The 22,223-nt window shown below is 37.8% G+C and overlaps 1 protein-coding gene across 46 annotated transcripts in view; it reads left to right on the top strand.

The window, feature by feature from the left end:
• Positions 1–22,223, top strand: part of LOC134755337 (protein tramtrack, beta isoform) — a 598,730-nt gene that overhangs the window by 24,367 nt on the left and 552,140 nt on the right. The window contains exons 5-6 of one of the 46 annotated variants that reach the window (XM_063691825.1): positions 11,209–11,469; positions 11,536–11,600. The exons of 37 other annotated variants lie outside the window; for them this stretch is intronic. In XM_063691825.1, the coding sequence (XP_063547895.1) occupies positions 11,209–11,469; positions 11,536–11,585 (311 nt within the window). In that variant the 3' untranslated portion in view covers positions 11,586–11,600. Of the gene's footprint in view, positions 1–30; positions 4,829–4,999; positions 6,694–7,301; positions 7,643–11,208; positions 11,470–11,535; positions 11,601–12,769; positions 13,069–14,756; positions 16,724–17,239; positions 17,495–21,663; positions 21,838–22,223 lie in introns of those variants that run through there. 8 more of the 46 variants (XM_063691818.1, XM_063691816.1, XM_063691813.1 and 5 more) reach the window with 8 other exon arrangements.

Raw genomic sequence — 22,223 nt, 5'->3', positions numbered from 1 at the left:
CGGGCAATACTAATGAACGAATATTTTTAGCAAAATTCATCCGCGCGGGCAAGGGGCGGCTGCTGCTGCACCGCGGGTACACGTTCCGGCTGAAGAACAACTTGGCGCACGGGCGCAAGCAATGGTACTGCTCGTCGCGGCTTACCTCGCGCTGCCTGGCCGACGTCAACACCGAGGGCCCCGAGGGCCACGAACGTATCGTGCGCTCCCGCTACTCGCACAACCACGCGCCGCCCAACGTGCGCCGCTTTGCCGATGGCCGCTACGTGGTGCGCACGCCGCACCAGAGCGGCCACCGCGCGCCCGCGCCCATCGACCCCCACCATCAGCTGCTTCAGCTGCAGCACGCGCTGGCGCTGTACGCCGCCACCGCACACGCCACCGCCACCGCCACGGCCTCCGCCAACGCCAACGCCGCGGCCAACGCGGCACCCGGCGGCCCGGCGCAGGCCTCGCCCAACTCCCTGGCGCTGCCGGCGCCCCCGCAGCACAACTCGGCCGCCAAGCCGCTGCTGGTTGACACCCCTTGCAATGAGGAGGACTAGGCGATACTTACAAGTTCGATGCTCGCTCGTGGATGAAACTTGACTTGACTAAAAATCTTTTAAGTCATATGAACGAAATAAAGTCGTGTACGATTTTATAACTGAAAGAAAATTCTTTCACACGGTATTGCCGATTGCTCAGCCAGCTCAAATTGAAGGCGCTGTTCACGAAACTAAAACTATCGAACTTTCGAAAAATTTCTGGCAGCCTATTGGCACACGAAATAGCGTAATTTATTTAGACTAGTGATTATATATAAGGGGATAAGGTGTCGTTTGGTTAATTATGAACGCTGGCTATTGTCAAGTTACTTAATGTTGGTAATATGGATGTATGTGAAACGTCATTAAGGTCACGGTATATGGTAAGGTGTTTCGGAGTTGCGACCAGTGGAAGGATTATACCTGATGGAACCAGTGAAAGGTCATCGTCGTGACGTGTAGGTTAGGATATCTTGGAGATCATTAAGATAGGTGTGGGCTATTTATCGAATCGTTTAGAAAGGCTAAGGGGTGTTAAATGTGTAAGAACTGAATGTTAAGTGTCAGCTCGTATGGATGTGAAGCTAAATGGGTAGGTTTTTGTCAGGATATGGCCATTTTTAGCGTTTCGTTTAATGTTGGCTCAATCGATCCGAGCATCATCGTCAAGGAAATAGAAACGCGTTGTAGCGCAGGACGAGGAAGAGACGTATCAGGTTAGCAAGCTGGTTAGCAGTCAGGATAGTAGTCAAACAGGAACAGGATTAGGAATGTACACTGATAGGATTGGGCACAGGTGCGAGGACAGGCCGGCGGCCGCGGCTGTCGGCGACGCGTCGGCGACTGAGACACGTACGAGGTTCGGATGAAAGCAATATGTGTCCCCGGACTGAATGTACTTAAGATACTTAATTTATTTTGAGAGTTTATACTTTACAATTTCGTACTTTTATAAGAATAAAAGCTATTGCTACTTAGAAAATTAGACGTCCGCCTCAATGAATATTGTCCGGGTGTCCGCAGACGCCCGGGGAGATGATATTCGCGCGCTCGTGCTCCTCGACACTGAGTTAAGTCGATGCAATTGTGCTCTTAAATGGATCGATTTTAAGTACTTAAGCTCAATCAACTACCTCTTCACTTTTTTATACGGGTTATACAGTATATTAGTTTAATTATACAATTTTTATATACATGATTGAATACTCAGAAGCTTTACTCGAGTAAGGTGTGTAGCGTAGGCTAGGGTAAGCTAGGCTAGCGGGCGCGCCGGGACGGGGCCTCGGGCCGCCGCGCAGGGTCCGGCGCGCCCTTCATTTACCTATTATTGAAACTCAAATACCTCTTTACTTAGTTTTAACTTGTACCTACTCGATCGTTAGCTGTTAACGGCTTATAATATAAATAGACTCTTTTTGTAACTGTTGTCTAAATATATTTTATTGATTGTTTTTTAAAGAAAATAAATAATTTGTTACTCGTCGAATTATTATTCAATAGGAATATGGCCACTTTTATGTCTACGTCTCCGATTCAAGTACAAATTTTTACTATTTTCTATTGTTATTTAGAAAACTTAGTTACTATAGGGTCTTGACTTGTGAATAAATTGAATAAATTATCTAGAACGTACTATAGACTTTAAGGGTGACTTCAAGGACGCTTGTACTCATGAGGCGGAGGCGCAGGTTGACAGGCTTCAGGTGACGTGAATGACTTCTCATTTAACTTACCATCACCAAAGTATTTTGCTTGCGTTTACGCGGATTCACTCATTTGAGCTATTATTCTAATTTTTTGTCAATTTTTGTTTTTCTCGGAATACAAATTGATAATTTTAAAATGTCGTTAGTTTTTACACGCGAATCATGAATGCAAATGGATAGTACCATTGCACTTGAATCCTATTTCTGCCCACCCCCATGGAATAGGTCGTCCACTCTACTTCTGTGTACCTGCATACAGCCAAGTGCGGACCACTCTCGCCATTTATTTTAAACAACTATATTTACAATGTTTTATGAATTATTATTACACGGCCCTAATGATTTATTTATACACATTTTATTTACCAGCTTCAATTAAGTTTTGGTCCAGGACGGAAAAGTATAAATTTGGCTTTCTAATCTGATATACAGTAGCGGCAGAAAATCTGTCATATTCCTATTTTCTTCCCGGCATTCATTCAAAAAGTCGTGAAATTAGGCTTTATATCATGTAAACAATTATTGTATCATCATCACGATCATATATACTTACGTCCCACTGCACGTGGCAACTAAGGCAGCTACGTTAGCACAATGCGGATTGGGGACTTCACACCAGGGACCGGACAACCCTTTCCTCGATAAAAGCCGTTCAATGGGCGTCCCTTTAAGATGGCTAACCCAGAAAAAGACTTATCAGTTCGAACTACCAGCCCATTCATTTGACTATCCCTGACCAAAAAACTTACCAAACAATAAAGCTAGCCCTAGGGCTACCCTAACAATTAAGCGCTTTTTATAAAGCTTTCCCTTATTATTTTAGTCAACTTTTGTATGTGGCCAGTATTGATTGACATTTATACATATGAAATCTTTTACAATCTCTAGTAAAATAGACACTGACGATTCCGACTACATCATATAGTAGACGATCGTTCGCTATCGGATGCAAAGTAATGTGTGCTTTATGATCAAGGTAAATGGTTTAAATTAGCACGCTTATATGCTAAAAGCGTATTATTTTATAAGGCTAACCGTTATAAGCAACATGCTTGTATTGGTGAGCGGATGATAGGGGTTTTGTAAGGGTATTTGGATACCGCTTAATCATAGCGCTTAGACAAGGGCTTTAAAAGTAAAATAAAAGGGTTTCATCGGGCAAAGGGTATGGCGAGTTAAGCCTTATCAAAACCCATACAAAACTCTTTATAAGGGATAGCGGGCCGGTCCCTGCTTCACACACACACCAATTAATGTATGTTATAAATATTGAATTTATTTCTAAACCTTTTCCTCCTAAAACCTAGATGGATCGATTTTCACCCTCATCAGCCTCTGGTTTGAAAATTAAATCGCATCATTACTTTACAATTTAATACCCACCGGGCTACCGCGAAAACTGGGGCAAACTAATTATTTTAAAAATGTACCCTAATTTGATCGAATCGTCCTTTTCATACGCCCCTATATTTTAAATTTAATCGAAATCGCTATAAAAATTACCAAAAAATATGCAAATGTATCTGAAAAAATATGATAGATTATTTTCCGCTACTGTAAACTTAATTGTTGCTATTGGAGCTTTAAGTATAAGCTAGTGTATTTTAATTTGTATTTTCAATTTGATTTAATCGCAATAATCGTGTAAATACCTGGGAGTGGTCGATACCTAAGACCATTCATGAGCATAATAATTAACTAGACCAAATACTTTAGGCGAATCGTGTCGTGTGTAATCTAATGAAGCCGTGGGGACAGTTTATAATAAATAGATTTAGATCTAGATGCTAATTAGGGTTAATTAAAGGTTTAACATTAGGTATACGTCTCTACTCTTTTTGATCACTACCTAATATTCGTCAATTATTTAAATGATATGAACTTATGTTGGCACTTTCACTAAAATAAGTGTGTGTATTCGAATCAGATCAAATAAAAAAAAAACCTACATACTTAAATCAGAGTTTACAATAAGCACTAATTTAATGAGTACATGTGAATGTTATTCGTTTTTGATTATCTAATCGTCTTCGCCGTAATAAATTTTAATGTAGCTAGGTGTACTATTTATAATCTGAAATTACTAACATTCACTTTTTTCCGATTTATTAACATTATATCTGTGAATCGATGTAGGTAATGTAATTTTTCTATATAAGTTTTGGTCTGATCGACGATTGCGGTAAGTGTGTTGAATTGCTCATGTTGTTAAATAATTTATGAATCTCGTAAGTGTATGATGTCGTGTTTTTGTCGCGCCCGCTCCGCTGTGGGACCCTCCGGCACGCTAGCGTTTATCGACGTTGGAAAAGCATTCGTTGCTCTTGACATAGGTATATATATATACCGACCGTCTGACCGACATAGACGATGAAGTCCTCGTGAGCGCGACAAACACTAGCCTGGTGGTGGGTGAACAAACGGGTGGGACTATACCTTTACCTCACAATTTATCTACCTCACTTTACTGTTAACTACTCGTAAATCTACAATTATTATTAATAGTGTAATTTCATACCTACCATTTTAATGATAAGATTTTTGTTCGTGTACGGGGTATTTTGTGGAATCATATTAAATTGTACTTATCAATAACCGCTAGTTTTATTTTATCTCGTTAGCTTAAATCCCGAGTGCATAAAGAACAAAAAAAATCGTATGTTATTTAATCACGTCCTCTTTTATAGAGACGGTGTTGGGTGGAGGTTGTTTGGTAGCATCTAGACATTTTGCATTATATTTTGACCGTGGTATGTTTCTCCGCAGGAATTAAATTTCTTAAATCACGGCGAGGGAAGATAATCATGATGGTAAACACGTTTCCATTCTGCGAGGAGTCGAAGTTGCGGGACAAGGTGATCTGGCGGTGCACGTCAAAGAAGACAAACTGCAAGGCGCGGATCCACATGCTGGGGTCGAGCGTGGTGGCGGTGAAGGGCATGCACAACCACCCGCCGCGCGCGCTCGGCGCGCCCGCCCGCCGTCCCGCGCGCAAGCAGCTCGACGCTCCGCTGCACACGCCCATCGGCGTGAGTCTCGACGCCATGGCCATAATGGACGCCTCGCTCAATGAATAACTCCTTGTTCTAGCTCATTATAGCTGGATTTAAATATTCAGAAACAAACGTTAAAGTATGATATCAATATCTGTACGTTCGGCTCTCGCGGTCGCATTATTATCGCCTCTCATCATGCCTGTTACGTTCTAACATGTATGTAAGAGCGAAAGTGACAGGCATAGTGACAAGCGATAAAACTGCAACCATCCTGCCACCGCTGATCACTCGACGGACGCACTGATATTGGACTCATATTAGCCTCTAAACGTTTCTGAATGCAGTTTACTGCCGAATTTAATGCGCTAATATAAAATCTTTACGCAACATAAGACAAATGCCAGTAAGTCGCATTGTCGTATTTGTCGGTTCAGTTAGAATAACGCCTAAGCTTTACAGAAGACATTATTACTAGGTTACTGTTACACTTAGATATTAACGTTCTTACGAGAGAAGCAATGTAGACAAGTAAACGCTAGTTTATAGTTTAGAATATTGTGATAGAATGGCGAATTTCCTTTGATTGGTGACGACGTGCCTTACATTCATATTATATATATATATTTAAGGTTGTTTTTGACTCGAATTCTGATATAATTCCTCTAGTTGGAGTTGCCTTCTCGATATTGACTTTAAGTTGTAGGTCGATTTGTCTCGAATTACTTAATGTTCTAAAGATAATTGCCTTTGACCCGAGTGAGCGTTATAGTAAGCAGTAAACATGAAAAGCTCAATAATAACTACACAATAATTAATTTTCTTGATAGTAGAGTCATGTTTTGATGTGTTCGGGATCGTCTTTTTTGTGGATATTATTTGCTAATCCTGACTGTAAATATAATAGGTAGTTGCTTTGATTCTATGTTTCGAAATAACAACTTTTAGCTAAAAAAGAAACAATAGCATAGCTCATAGAATAGGTATGTGACCCTTAATTTTTATAAATATACTTTGATATGCTTTCCCTTACGAGACAAGTTGCTTCAAAGACGCACTAAAATTACAAGTTTTAAAAGTACGAGGATAAAAGCGAATGCGACTATGTTTATCTTTCGAAGAATTATGCAGATCTTTATTACAAAACAAATTTTACTGACTTTTATTATGTACTTATCGTGTTGTTAAGTTGTATGAAGTAAGCATATTTATTCCATGTTGGTATTAAGTAGATGTATTGTTAAGTAAAAGTGCCTTTATTGTTAACAAAGGGTCCATTGTCAATTATAATAATTGATGTACTGAAACATTCCTTTATAAATTTACCTGGGCTTTACAAATTTACATATAAAATATATAGAAAGAAAATGAAATTTTGATACCTTTTATATAAATTTAAAAGACATCGTTACATTTATCACGAGTATTACTCCTTATGGTTTAATTAAAGTTAATGTTTAAATTTAACGACTCGTTTTATTTCTGTAAACTCTACAGACATCGGTGTACAGTTTCATTGAGACCCAAGAGGTCATATTCTGGTTATCTAGCAACAGGGCGTGCTTTCATCCTGACCTTATCTCTCTCCGTTACTGTTAACTACTTACAGTTCTACTTATTTGTACATTTAGTTAAGAAGCCGAGATCTTCATTCTGTCTCTTCACAAAAAAAAAACAATCGTCCTTATCGACAACCCACGCTGAGGTAGAGTCAGTAGTACTCTGTAGCGATTTCTAATTCTTTATCGCAATAGCGCTTTATTGAAGTACTATTTTGTTTGAAACGGTCCATATAAACTCCAAAGTTTTTGTCACTGAAGAAAGATATCTTCTTCTTTGTCGGTCCCTCATTACTGAGGATCATGACTACTTGGTTTACAAGCTCCTGCCATTAGTCTCCATCGGTCTCGATCTCCCGTAGCAAGAAAAATACAGGTACCGCATAAATAACAATAAATAATAATTATCGATCGATTGTGAGTTTCTCTTACTTGAGGGGTATTTTTTATTTTTGCCTCATTCAAGGTTTGATGACACGTCAGTGTACAAGTTCTTTGTAATGTTCTGGTTCCCAGGGCGACGTCGTCATCGTCTGAAGACAGAGAGCAAGCCAGAAGACAAACCAGCTGACAACAAACCGAGTGAGAAGACACCAGAGACAGAGAACAATGTCCCAGACCTACAGTTCCGCTTCGGCAGAACCTCGCAGCGCCAAGATCCCGTCATCTACTCTGGCAAATTCTGTTTCGCCAAAGACAGGGAATTGTCTAACGGACGCACTCGGTGGAAGTGCACACACACGTCGGGCTCCTGCCCTGCGAACATATATACTATAGAGAACGATGTTGTGACGCTTTATGATAAACATAACCATGATAGTGATGAGGTTTACGAGGTATGAATTAAGATTTGTGTCCGTAATTAATTGTGATTTTGATTTATGTGTGTTGTGCTGAGTAGTACCTATTTACATTAGTCCTAGAATGTCCTAATAGGTTTGGCGTTTGACGCTTATATCATAACTAGCTGTTGCCCGCGACTTCGTACGCGTGGATTTGTATGTTGGTGGTTATATATTCTACATGAGCATAATATAGAACATTATGCAGCATAAGATATCAGTAGGGACGGTTAATCATTTGTTAATAATTATACAACACATGAAATTTGTCATTCACAAACTACGAAGTTTCAAGACCCTAACTGAAAAAAATTGTTCCCGATATAATCTCTCTCGACCCTCTTAGAAGATTTACAAGTCCACTATTTTTAAAAAAAATTCGCTCCCGAAACTATTAATACAAACTTTTCAACAACGGTGTCAAGTTCCTAGCTTAAAAGAAAATTTGTACCACATATAAACTTACATCCTCTTTTTAACCCCTTTAGGGGTTGAATTTTTAAGAACATTGAAATAACTTTTTTGGAATCCTATACAATGCCTTTCTATGAAGTGTTAAAGCATTTGTAATAGATTCACTTTCAACCCCTTTTATATCCTTTTAGGGGATGAATATTTAAAAACGCTAAAATTACTTTTCTTGTATTCTAATAATATGCCTTTATACAAAGATTCAAGTCCCGCACTCAAATATTTGATCTCCATACAAACTTTCAACCCCATTTTTACCACCTTGGGGGATGAATTTTCAATAATGCTGAAATAAGTTTTTTTCTCTTTTAATTATATATATTTCTATGAAGTTTCAAGTACTTAGCTTAAAATAAAATTAGGACCACGACAAACTTTCAACCCCTTTTTAACCACTTTAGGGGATGCATTTAAAAAAACGCTAAAATCACTTTTCTTGTATTCTAATAACATGCCTTTATGCAAAGATTCTAGTCGCGCACTTAAAAAAAATATTTGATTTCCATACAAACTTTCTACCCCTTTTTCACCACCTTAAGGGATGAATTTTCAAAAACGCTGAAATAAGCTTTCTTCTCTTAATGAAATACCTTTTTACGAAGTTTCAAACTCTTAGCTTAAAATATAATTTGGACCCTATACAAACTTTCAACCCCTTTTTAACCCTTTTAAGGAATGACTTTTTAAAAACGCTGAAATTACTTTTGTTGTATTCTAATAATATGCATTTATACAAAGATTCAAGTTCCACACTCACAAAAATATTTGATCTCCATACAACCTTTCAACCCCTTTTTACCACCTTGGGGGATGAATTTTTAAAAACGCTGAAATGAGTTTTCTTGTTTTTTATTATAATTAATAAACATATATATTATAAAATTTTAACCCCGAGGCAAATTTTCATCCCCTTTTTAACCCCCTTAGGGGTTGAATTTCCAAAAACGTCATTATTACTTTGTTTTGTAATCGGCTATTATGCCTTTCTAGGAAGTTTCAAAGTATTTGTAATGGATTCAAACTTTCAACCATTTTTTAATCCATTTAGGGGATGAATTTTTAAAAACGCTGAAATCACTTTTCTTGTATTTTAATAATAAGCCTTTATACGAAGTTTCAAGTCCCGCACTCAAAAAAATTTATGATCTCCATACAAACTTTCAACCCCTTTTTCACCAGCTTAGGGGATGAATTTTGAAAAACCCCTTCTTAGTGGATACTAACGTCATAAAAGCTACCTATTGTGAAAAATTCAGCTCTCTAGGTCCAACGGTTTGGGCTGGGGCGTTGATTTAAGTGAGTCAGTCAGTCAGGACTTTTACGTTTATATATATAGATGTGCCATTATATAAGCTTAAGTGTTATGTTCAGCAGTGCTGATGCATAATAATTTGAAGAATTAAACCAGCATACGCATACTCGAAACAATCGTTGTATCTTTTAGTTTTCCCCCGCCCAATTTCAGGGTTTAAATAGCCTAGGTAAAGTAAATTGGCATTGTGTAACTTTTAGGTAAAATAACGGCAGCATACATTCCGACCGGGCGCGGTAAGAAACACCTAGTTCTGGAAGGGTTCTCGTTCATCGAGACCCCGCCGACATACTGGGTGTGCTCGCGGCGCAAGATGCTACAGTGTCGTGCCACCGCGCGTACCAACAAGAAGGGAGAGGTCATCCAGTACCACAACGAGCACAATCACGAGAAACCCAAATTCTATCAGAAAACTACTAAAAAGATGATACAGCTGTAGATTAGCGAATTAGATTTCGTGCATGGCGACCCTGCCGGTGCACTGAGAATGCGTCACTGTCGCGCTATCGCTCATACAAGTAAGAAGAGCAGAATTATTCTGCATAACGAGCATGATCACATAAATTACAGATTTATCAGAAAGGTGCAAAAAATATGACACAGCTGTAGCACAGAATAAGTAATAGTATTATCATACAGAACGGCCACGCACCGCCCCGCCCCGACTCGAGTTACCTCGCCCCGCGACACCAGATTGCTGGCTTTTCGCCGGCCGCTCAGTTCGGTTAGCGACGCGTGGCGATGCGGTCACGCGAAGACGGAACGTTCAAAATGCCGATGTATTGTATGGGTGCCTATCAAATTGGACAAATAAAGAAGTTTTTATTTTATATGAATTTAATAATACTTATACCTACGTGTAAATATTGTGTTTTTTGTTACACTTTTATCATATCAAAAAAATATAATATCTATATATAGTCGTTTAAATTAATAAAAACAATAATGCAAATACCTATTTATAATAATTCCGTTTTCAAGGCATGTTGTTACTTCTTGGAAATAGGTATATTTATTAAATGTTACACTTTTAGTTTTCAATTAAGAGCATTGTACTGTAAATACAGCATGTACTTTTCTTTCACATTTTGTGCAAATAATCCGAGGAACTCAAACCATGATTGGAAATATGAACGCTGCGCTGTATTCTCATAAATATGACGGGCATAAATCGGAAGAATAGAACCGCGTAATGTAAATTTTGCGAACTTAAAAATGGTTTCTTTAATTACGAAATAAAAATAAATATTTCTATTCCTTAGTTACATATTTACATTACGAGTATTACGACAACGCTCGGTGAACTCAAAAACATCTAAGTGGCAGCCCTAAGCAGCTTACGCACACAAAGACGCGTGTATAAACGTGCCGTTCACACATGTAAACGCAAGCTAGTTTTGATGTATGGCGTGTTCGCCCTGTGGCTGTAGATTATAGTCAGCGTTGTTTTTCAGTTAGATTTTTTTAAGGAATGTGCTTCTGCTTAGGTAATTTTTCAATAACATGATTTTATACGCAAAAGTTTTAGTTATTCTTATTTTACCTTAACCTCAAAATAATGGTTAACTATATTAAGGTGGATTTAATGATAAATAATTGTAAAGTCAAGTCTTCTGTTCTTCTACAGTAAAATTAATTCCATTGCGTAGATAAATTTTTACGCAGCAGCATTAAATCGTAGAAGAATAAAGACCTTTTTTGTGGTTGTTTTATAACCCGTTTGCTGTGGCACTCCCAATAATATATACAGTATCTATTTACTTTCGGTATCGATTCTAAAGTGTATTTACGTTTTCAGAGGCATTTTTCTTACCTTCGCGAGCGGGTAAATCGGTCCTGATCTTCCGGAATAACAAGTTCTGGGTGAACAATCACTACCGAGAAAAGCTCAACTGGGCGTGCCGCGACAAAGACACCAAGGGCTGCCTGTGCAGGGTCCAAACAACCTTGGAAGGCCGTTTCGTAAGGATCAAAGGCTCGCACAACCATATGCCAAACTTTACTCCTGAAAATTTCGACTCTCCATCACCTATAGAGAAACCATCCAGCCACCCAGTAGGTGCCTGGCATCAGTCAGTTAAAGTGGAATCATCCAAAGCAGAGAAACCATCCAGCCATCAAGTAGGTGCCTGGCATCAGGCAGTTAAAGTGGAATCATCTAAAGCCGTTTTCTAGCATTGTTTCACGTTTGATGGAGTTTGTACGAAACCAAAACAATCCGCTAGTTCGCACTCAACCATTCCAGACTTATATTTGTAGGTAAGAAGTTCTGTAAACCCACTCCAACTTTTGCGGCTGTGATAGACGACATTCGTATTACTGTTCTGTTTTCAAGCATACATTCCGTCGTAAGTTTAGCTTAGTGTTGTATGGAAGTTATTGTTGAAGTTGAAGCGAACTGTGTGTAATTTGTATTTTATAAGTTTCCAGTATTTTATTGAGACTTAATATTATTGAGGTTAAGATCGGTTTTTACCATTAGCTTTTTTATTCTAATACATATTACCTAACTTTATTGGTGATAATAAGGTCACAAAGAGACGAAAGGAATCTCATTTATGTGTCCACAATTCAGGGCTTTAAAGTATTGTGTCATAATGGTTGCGAATTTTAAGACAGCTCGTTTTATCTACTTTTGTCATTTAATCGTGTGGCTTAATTTTAAGTTAATTTAATTATTGTTATTTTAAGTTACGTAACAATTAACTCATCTCAATTTAAAAAGTAAGCCTTAACAAATATGAAATAAAATTTGACAAAAATTAAGTCAATTACTAGAGATATAAAAATTAAATCTAAAATCGAGATGTAAATGTTAATGAACTTTGCTGGCATATTTCCTAGAATTTGGTCTAGAGCTTTGTATATTAGTCGAAGGCTAGCTCCTGCTTCGCCTAGAAGCAAAAACAAGGGTACCGCTACACGAGGCGACCTAGCTTGTACAAAAAACGTAAACTAACTAAACATTTAACATACGAAGGTAAATACGATGACAACACCTCGATATTAGACGACAGATAATTGATTCGGTATTCGGTGTACCTAAGGACTTTAGCAAATGTGTTCTAAATTGTTTGATAATAATTAAGATTCTAATCGATAAGGATTTATATTGTTAAGATCATGACACTATTTTTAAATACCTTATTTTTTTTTAATTTGAGCCTTTCATTTTACTTCGTCTCATATCCGAATTTTTATTTTATTAATTAATTTAAAGAGTAGACGAAATAAAAATAATGTACATCTTAAATGAATCATGGTATCACTAAACGTGATTGTATGACGATGCATGTCATTAAATAAAAGCTGAATTATCATTAAGAAAAAACAACGGTAGCGTAAAAGTGTGTTTTCAGTGGAATGGGGCGTCTCTCGGCACGGCAACCCGGTGTTGGTGGTGGACGGGCAGCGGTTCCGGCGCTGCGGGCGCCCGGCGGGCGACCGCGCTACCTGGCTGTGCATAAAGTCGGACACGGGCTGCCGCTGCTATGTGGTCACGCTCTGCGACAGGGTCGTCGCGATGGGCTTCTCGCATATGCACAACGTCAAAAAGAGGAGGGCGAGGCTGCCTAAGATTCCAAGGGCTAGACGGCAATCCCTGCCCCTTGATACATTTTTTGATGGATTATTTTCCGTATAGAGCAGGCTCTTATATTATTGTTGCGTTAATACCTGTATATTTTTAATTATTTATGGAACTGATCATTCGATGCGTCTAACAGGTTCAAGATAGTATCACCTGTAACAAAAAAACTTAATCATATTTTTTGTCGTTGACTTTTTGGAAAGTTTTATTATTCGACTGATGGTTCTCGCTTAATAGAGGGATGTGATATTTACAATTAGTCAAAACTTATGTAGGTACCTAGCCAGGTGAAAAAAACTGGTTAAAGAGTTCCTTGTTCCAAAAGCGAGGCTTGCCAATGGACGGGCACGGTACTATGCCAAATTTTAAAACTTCATTTGCGGTGTCGAAATGCTCGACAATAAAATAGTTAGGAAATGTACATAAAATATTAAACTTTTGGATTTATTTTATGTTTACAAAGTATGTGCCTGGTTAGGAATGTGCGACAATTTTGGACATCATTGGCTGTCATAATTTTCTCGTATGCAATTTTAAAGGCCATGTCAGGATAAGCTAAGTGAATCTGCCCCCAGCGAGTTTTAGCTTGTATTTTTTTTGATGATGTGGCTTTCTATTAGTAACAAGTATGCAAAATGTCAGCCACCCAAACTAGTCTTTCTTTAATATTTTTTTTTCTAGCAGGCCGATTTTGACGTGCGTCACATATATTGTGCATATAGTAGACAATTATATGACATCAATTAAGGGATATATTGCCGTAAAAAAATATTTTTTTAAACTTCTTTCACGTCAGCGACCACTCCAGGTATTTCATCAAAGCTAGCCTCTTTAATAAGCTACAAAATGAAAGTATTTACTTAGTTTTATCTGTGGTAGAACAAGGTTTTTTTAAATTAAATACATCACTATACATTTTCTGTACCCGCTAGTTAAAACTAATCGATTAAAAACTAGAGAAACGTTGGCCACTTATAAAAAAAATACGTTCCATCTGTGCTGATTATTCAAATTAACTTCGGATATTGTATATCTTAATTAATAACCAGGCATTGTAAACTGCGAGCGAAATCCATTGAAGCACTAGGGTTGTAACTGGTTGTCATACGTCATTTCAATGGATTTCGCTCGCTGTTTACGATGCCTGTTAATAACTAAACATATATCCTGGAGTCCTGGCATGACCTCATCGTCAAACGTCTGTCATTTGTAGGTTGTTGTATACATTTTGTGCAATAAAGTTTAAATTAATTAATTATATCGTATAAAATAGGGGCACTGTGGGACCTACGTGAATGTGAGAGAAAAATAGGTTTGGTGAGGATACGGCAAATTTTGTATATCCGAATCACTTTCTTTATTATTTACCTTTTTGCCAGTAGGGTGGACAATAGGAATGCAGCAAAAATAAGAAATGATGTTTACTTAGTTTTACAAGTCTTTATCAAATATCGCGTACAATAGGTACGCAATATTTGTACACAGTACATTTTATTTTTTCTCATTGGTCTAAGGATATTTTCTTTATTGACTTCAGCTTACTTGAAAGTATTCAAAGTTAGACTAGTGAAGTGTTCGTGATGTGGTGGAATAGAATTCTAGTCTAAAGAATCCTATTTTTATGAAATTATATAGTTAGTACCTATTAAATAGTTTCATTACAGCATTTCATTTATTTCTTCTACTCCAGTAGTTACCTATTGCTGTATGGGATCACGTTGTTCTTATAGTGCGGGTGCTAACTAGCGAGTGTTCAGTTGCAGGCAACGAAGTGGCCACGCCTACGACGCCGACGCTGGGGCTTCCGTTCCCGTTCCCCTGCTTCCCCGGGCAGTTCCGCTACTGCCTGAGCAAGCGTGGCAAGCCGGCTATCGAGGTGGGCGCGCACAGGTTCTGCTTTAACGGACGCGCGGCCAGTGGGAAAGTGTGGTGGCGGTGTTCCCGCAACCCACGCTGCCGCGCCGCTGTGCACACCTTTGGCCTGCGCGTCGTGCAGATGAACAGCGCGCATACCTGCGGTGTCCGCGCCACCCCACTCAGACCCATGTTCTAACCACGAGCTCGCCCTCATATCCAGGCGGATTATTATGGTTGCTTTAATGTTACTTATCGCTGCGGATAAATACCTCCTTTTCGTCGCCGTCGTCCCATATCGGACCGTGACGATTGTCCTGACGGCGGCAATAAGCGATGAACTTGTTAATTATCAAATGTTTCGTGCTGGTGACGTAACGTTGACGACTCAATTTAGCCAAGACCGTCGGCTTTTAATAAAAATGTTGGTTAGGCACAGAATGATGCTTTAGATGGCATTTCACAGTTTTCACCGTCAGTCGATTTTTCGGTGAATATATATTTGGATGGGTGAAATCTTGCTCTCGTGCCTTAAGCCGGCGGTCGTATACATTACTCTTATTGTAGCTTAGTCACATCACATCATGTATACGAACATTAACATGCGAATTTTAGTTCGCTATTACCGTCTTTGATATTATTCTCCAAAGAGATCAAATGTGTATTACCTATATATATTTAATAGAATACATTTAAATAGTAGATATTTTGCGCTGTGTAAAGTATACGAATCTTTTATAGGATAGAAAGGCCGTCGTGAACAAATAACTTGAGACAATTCTAGAGCGGAGAGCTTCCATTGCTAAGGGCATCTAATATAAATAAAATTACTACAAAATGTATTCTCTCTTGTCTTATCATTGCCAGTATTTAAACAACTTCAATTTGATAACTACACACACAACAAACATATTGTCTGAAACTTAGTGTAACAGTAATGGATCGCGTTCTCGAGTCTCAGTTCTGATCTTCCGCACACAACGGCCCTATTAGTTGTAGTTTATTGTACAAAGTGATAGTTCTCTTATGATATATTATCCTAAGTATTTTTATACATTATTTTTTTTACGATTTTATTCGTATATTGCGAAGTAAATAGAATGTTGCCGGAGCGTGCCGGCAGTCGGCAGCTCACACGGGTTGGTTTCCATTGCAGTTAAGAGTAGGAGCTGTGCTTGTCAGAGAGTTGATTATGGATCACACGTTGTATACACGAGTAGGACTGCCTAACGACGTAACGACTTGTTAAAGTAGGAATCTGCATTTATTAAACTTGACTTATAATAATACTCATTGTATACGTTCTAGTTGTAAGTTTTTTTAGTGAGATTTTATTATTCGTAGTTATTTTTTTGAGCATTTTATATTTTTTAAAGTGAATAGGTACTTATTATACAGATTTTTTATTTTTGATTTATGGTTCGAACGTACTTTAGATACGAGTATTTTACAGTATCGGCAGGTTAACCGGATTATGACAGTTTACCATGTTTAACATAATATTTTACACTGACTTTATTTTCTATTTAAGTGATAAAGGTGTATTACGATTCATTGTAACCTATGAAGTATTATATTGGAAGTATTATTTTGTGTATTGTGATAAGATATTATTTTATGGTTTAGTCCAGAATGTACTATGAATAACGGTAGCTCTAAGCGTCAGTCGTGGATCGGAATCGTTTTACTATGGAAAGAGTTGGGTAGTCTGTGGCCACAAGTTACTTAGTGAGAAACATTTGCAAAATGGGGTTACAGGTTTCCCAACTGTTTTTGTGGGCAGATGTGAATTGTTTATGCTGTGTAGTGTACTGGTAGCTGGAGACTTGTGTATAGGTACAAAGAAGTGATTATATTGCGCTGATGTAACTATTTTGTATTTCATTTATTCTTGCTATTAATCTGTTTTATTTTTCTGTCAAGTTTATGGCCTAGCCTTTAAAGATAACGGTGCGTATTAGAGTGATATTACGAAGAGTGAAGATATACTCATATTGCTAAAATGTCTCGAACGGATAAATTCAGCAAAGTATTTTAAAGCTTATGTACATTATAAGAAATCGAATAACTACGGATTTAAATCAATAATTCTTTTGTTTTCCAATCTAGAAGTTCGGCCATCTAGACTTTGTGAATCATAATTTTCTAGAAAGGTTATCAGTACCATTGTCAAGGATATTTTAGGAATAGCGGTAGTGCTCAGACTTAGTGAGGTACATTCTTTCACGTAGATAGGAAAAATGAATATGGTCGTAATTAAAGAGTAGTTTACCCACAGACTTTTTTTTGCATGTGTTGACCTAAATTATACTAAATGTAGGTATATAGCTGAATTTAGTGGCGAGTGGTATTTGTCAACGTTATTTAAACTGGTACATTGGCTCAGGTTGGTTCTACATCCGCTCAGCGCGAGGCGGGCTGCACCTGGTCGCTGAGGGTCATATATTCTACGAAGATGGCGGTTCTCACCCCCGCAGGGTAACCTGGCGCTGCGCCCGTTCCTACCAGAAAGCGGAACGCTGTCAGGTCGCGCTTTGCCTGAGGGATGGAAGGCTAGTCTACTTCAGAGGAACGCATAATCATTCGCCAACGTACAACCCTTCGAAGCACGAGTCTCGGAAGTTCGAAGTGGATCCGATGGGCAAGTACAAGATAGTGGCACACGCGCCGCGGCCGGTTGTGGTGACGGTGCCGGCGCCGCTGGTGCCGCCGCCGCCGGCCGCGATGCTGCTCTAGGCCTGGCGCGACCTCCTGGTGCGCGGTCTTCTTGATTCCCGGCAGTGACCGCACACATGGAGCGTCGCACATGTAAAACCGGTCCAATCTAGGTTTGAGGGTTACAGTGATGCCCTAATTCGTGATGCCTTGCAGTTTAATAAGAAATCCTCTGATGACGTAACATTATAATGACATCGTGACTATAACTTTATTTATTATTGGATCCTATCAATCTAACATCCATATTTCACGATTTGCCTGATGTATAATGCTCATTTATCATACTGCATGGTATCAACGGATACGGGGAAGTTTTGACAGGATATAAAAAGTAATAATAACCCATTTTGATTGGACTGTACATCCACGTAAATAAACACTAGTTAATGTAAATGCTTGTGTTGCGTTTGTACACGTATACATTTAGACTGATACTTTATATTGTTAATTATGCCAAAGGTCATGATTTTCTTTTGTTGTTATTTTAAGTCATTCTTAATTAGTATGCTTATATTTGGAAGTATCTTGAAACCAAATTTAAGTAGGTTGTAAGAGCGGATAAACTACTATTTATTTCCGTAGATCTAGGTCGGTTGGGCAGATTTTTGAGAATTGGCAGTCAATGTCTGTAGATGAATGTCGAGCGCTAGTGTAGTTATTTAGGGTTCATCGAAGCCTTGCAGTCTCAAGCCGTACTATAGAAGGCTTTTCTCTTTACCTTTTCGATTTGAGTCTGTAAGGCTCAGTCGAGCTCTAACTCACAAGACTATCGAGCGCAGTTATTAGCGATATGATATGAAGCTTTGGAAGTCGACGTCGGGAAGAGATCCCTCGTAACGCTTTAAGGTCGCCTTGTACCAATGCCTTAGCGGCTAAATTATATAAGACGCGACAATGACTATAATAATTATACTCATTGATATCGTCGAAGTGCAATATTCTCATAAAGGTTTAGAAATTATGTATACAAAGTGTATAGCTTTAAGTCTAGTGTAGCTGTCTTGTTGAAGCTTTTTATAAAATTCTATTTATTGACCGCGGCGTAGAGTGCGGGTTGACTGATCCACGATGTTACGGAAAACTCCAATATTTATGACGAGTGTGTAGCGTTTCATGTTGCTTCATTGCATACACCACACACACACACACACACACACACACACACACACACACACACACACACACACACACTTCTGTATATTTTGGTGTCAGTGTTGATACTCGGCTGAGCCGTATATTTTTTTTATATATTTTTAAAATCTAATTTGTTGTATATATTTAAAATAAATTCATATTTGTTGTCTTTCTTATTATTAAATATGGTAATTTTGATCATATTATTGTTTATAGGCAAGGGATCGCCTGCTGAGTGTAATTTATGGCCGAGAGTGTACGAGACAGTTTAGTACATAATACCTACGAGCCAAGCAAGTTATCCCTTGTCACAATATTTTGCCTTTTTTATTTCACAATATTTTTTGACAAATATTGTATCATAAGTTAAATGATAGTAGGTAATATTGTCTTCGGTTACCGCGATAGTTACTCATGAAATAAAACTATGAATGATGATAGTAGGTACATATATGAAACGCTACTCACCGATTTATAACACGTATTTAGATGTAGTGTAGTGTAGGTACCGTAGGTGAAACTACATACATGTATCAGCTTATGATTATTAATAATGAGCGATAGTTTTTATATTAGAGTCCTATATATTAATACCTATTTAATAATGTAATATACAGAGTACGGTTTGCGTAGCGCGAGAGGCAGCTTCAGGGTTTAGTCACAAAAGTCCATCATCGGATTTCAACATTATGTTCTTAACTCGGGGCTCGACCTGTTTGATCTTGTTTTTTTATTTTTATTGGAGAAACAACAGAAGTATGCGACAGGATAATAGGTTACATTGTTAGGTACATATATGATTGAGATGACACTTACATCCTTAAACGCTCTCACTAAAACATACTTAAAATAAACGGACTTAACTAAAAGGTATGTTTACATACAAGTTTACCAAGTGTTCCAGACCATGCGTATGTGTACTGTAATTAGGTACTATAATTAAAATGAAAGAGAAAAGAAAACAAAAATACCAAAAACTTGGAAATAAATTGTTGGGAATGTATGTTATCTTGTATGGGTCAATTTTTCTTTCAGAATTTCATGACAATAGGTATGTCGATAATATTTCTTGTAAACAAAAAATATCAGACATATTTATTAAATATATTCAAATGGGTCACTATCGTATATTAAGTCGAAAATTGCTCGACATTTTTCACTCCGTTTTAATATATTCATTATGTTTGTGTCTCACGGAAGTTTTGTTATTAAAAAATAGCAGCTTGTTCTGTAATACCTATTAGAATTTATAGAATGAGTACAGCCATTAGGATTTTGGTCTTGTATTTTTGTGAAACGAAGCTCTCCTTTGAAACATTGAGTATATAACTAACAGTAAACCCCTGCATAGATATTTTTTCATGTATTTACGTTCCTATTGTGCGTTCATTATAAACTGCAGTATGTCGATAATATTTCTTGTAAACAAAAAATATCAGACATATTTATTAAATATATTCAAATGGGTCACTATCGTATATTAAGTCGAAAATTGCTCGACATTTTTCACTCCGTTTTAATATATTCATTATGTTTGTGTCTCACGGAAGTTTTGTTATTAAAAAATAGCAGCTTGTTCTGTAATACCTATTAGAATTTATAGAATGAGTACAGCCATTAGGATTTTGGTCTTGTATTTTTGTGAAACGAAGCTCTCCTTTGAAACATTGAGTATATAACTAACAGTAAACCCCTGCATAGATATTTTTTCATGTATTTACGTTCCTATTGTGCGTTCATTATAAACTGATTGCATAGAAATGAGACCATCTAGACTATCTAGAGTAAGCGGCTGTCAACAACAAGTAAAATACATAACATAGGTACTGTATACGCCCTGAGAAAAGTCTCTTTTCAAATATTTTGACTTCGTTTGTGTCCTAATTTTCAGTGAAGACTACAGGTACCTGCAAAAATACCGACGCTATTGATGGACTTAAAAATATCTTGACACTGATTCTACATCAACTTACTTGGTGTTTAGGTATTTTTGAACGCGTTAGTAGCGCCGTGTTTCAGTTACTTGTTTACTACTGAGCATACATTTGCACAAATCATAAAAGAGTGTTCATTGACTTGTAGCATTATATGTATAGCCACAGTGCAATATTTTCGATTTAGTTATTAAGTTAAAATGTATTAATGAGATAGAAACAAGCCTATCTTATTTACCAAAGCCAATACTTACTTGTACATTTACGATATTATTTATCTTGATCTGAGTCATTTGTGAATCTAGTTTCCTTAGCAGTATTTTTTTTGATAAACATGTTTATCCAGTGCCTGTTTTTTTATTAACATACCTAACCATAACCTACTGATAAGTGATTTTTTATTTAGTTGTGAGTATAGGTAAACACGTCAGTTGGGTATCAATCTGTTTGGCCAGGGAAATATTATGATATTATGAAATACCAAATGATAAAATATTATGATATTATGAAATGCCTATTTCGCTTTATTATATTAATTGAGGTGAAGTACTTAACAATTTCAACCTACCTTAGATCAAGTTCAGTTATCTAACTGAACTTAATCTAAGGTAGGTTGAAATTGTCATTAGAACGAGTCAAATCTGTCGATGATGATGTCGAGCCCTTCGAAATGTAACATCGACAGATTTGACTCGTTCTAATGATGATGCGTAAAGGGGCCTCGATCGACTTGACGAAACTTTTTCATTAGATAGACTTAGCAAAAAAAAATGGTTTCGTGAATAGAACCTAATTCACCTACGTTTCCACTTAGACTTTAATGCTTGGAAAATCTAGTAAAAAAACTATTATCTGCTACCATCGTGCACAATGTTTTTGCACTATTTGAACATGTCTTCCGTGGAACATAGCACTACCATAAAAATATAAACCTGAAATTGGAGTCTTGTATTTTGCTATAGATCTTTCACTGGAGTAAGGTGACGTATGTTGTTTTTGTTTATCTCAATGTATGTGTTTTAAGAATGTGGTATGTTGTCAGCGCTGAGCGAGGGTCCGCTGCTCAAGATGGCGGGGTACTGGTACCGCCTGGATGCGTGTTACGGAGGCAAGCGGCGGTGGACGTGCGCGCGCGGCTGCGCGGCAAGACTACACACGGCTGGGAAACGACTCGTGTTCTCGGATCTGAGGCATCGCTGTAAGATCAACCACACGATCTGATTTACTGTCGAGTATGTGGCTCAATATAACGGGGTACTGGTACTTGTACTGTTTTAAGATGTTTCCTACAAAGGCGTTGGACATGGGCGAGCTGCTGGTTGCTGCTGTTTTAACAGTGTTTTTCTTATTTTTCCTGAATTGAGGCGTCGAACACCTTTGTTTAATTTTGGAGCAACATGACTGAACATTTTGTCTTCCAACCCTTCACATCTGACAATTTGATTTAGCTAGGCGATTAAAGATATGTTGTAGCGAATAAACACTGGTCGAGTCGGTGGTAGTCTATGAAACAGTGATATGTTATTAAAATTTGTGTTAGGGTGTCACAAACTTACCTTGGGGCATATTTTAATAATAGTGCTG

The sequence above is a fragment of the Cydia strobilella genome, chromosome 2 (genome assembly GCF_947568885.1).
Source record: "Cydia strobilella chromosome 2, ilCydStro3.1, whole genome shotgun sequence".
Classification (NCBI taxonomy): Eukaryota; Metazoa; Arthropoda; class Insecta; order Lepidoptera; family Tortricidae; genus Cydia; species Cydia strobilella.
The sequence above is the reverse complement of the archived record's forward strand: the minus strand, read 5'-3'. Positions and strand labels throughout refer to the sequence as shown.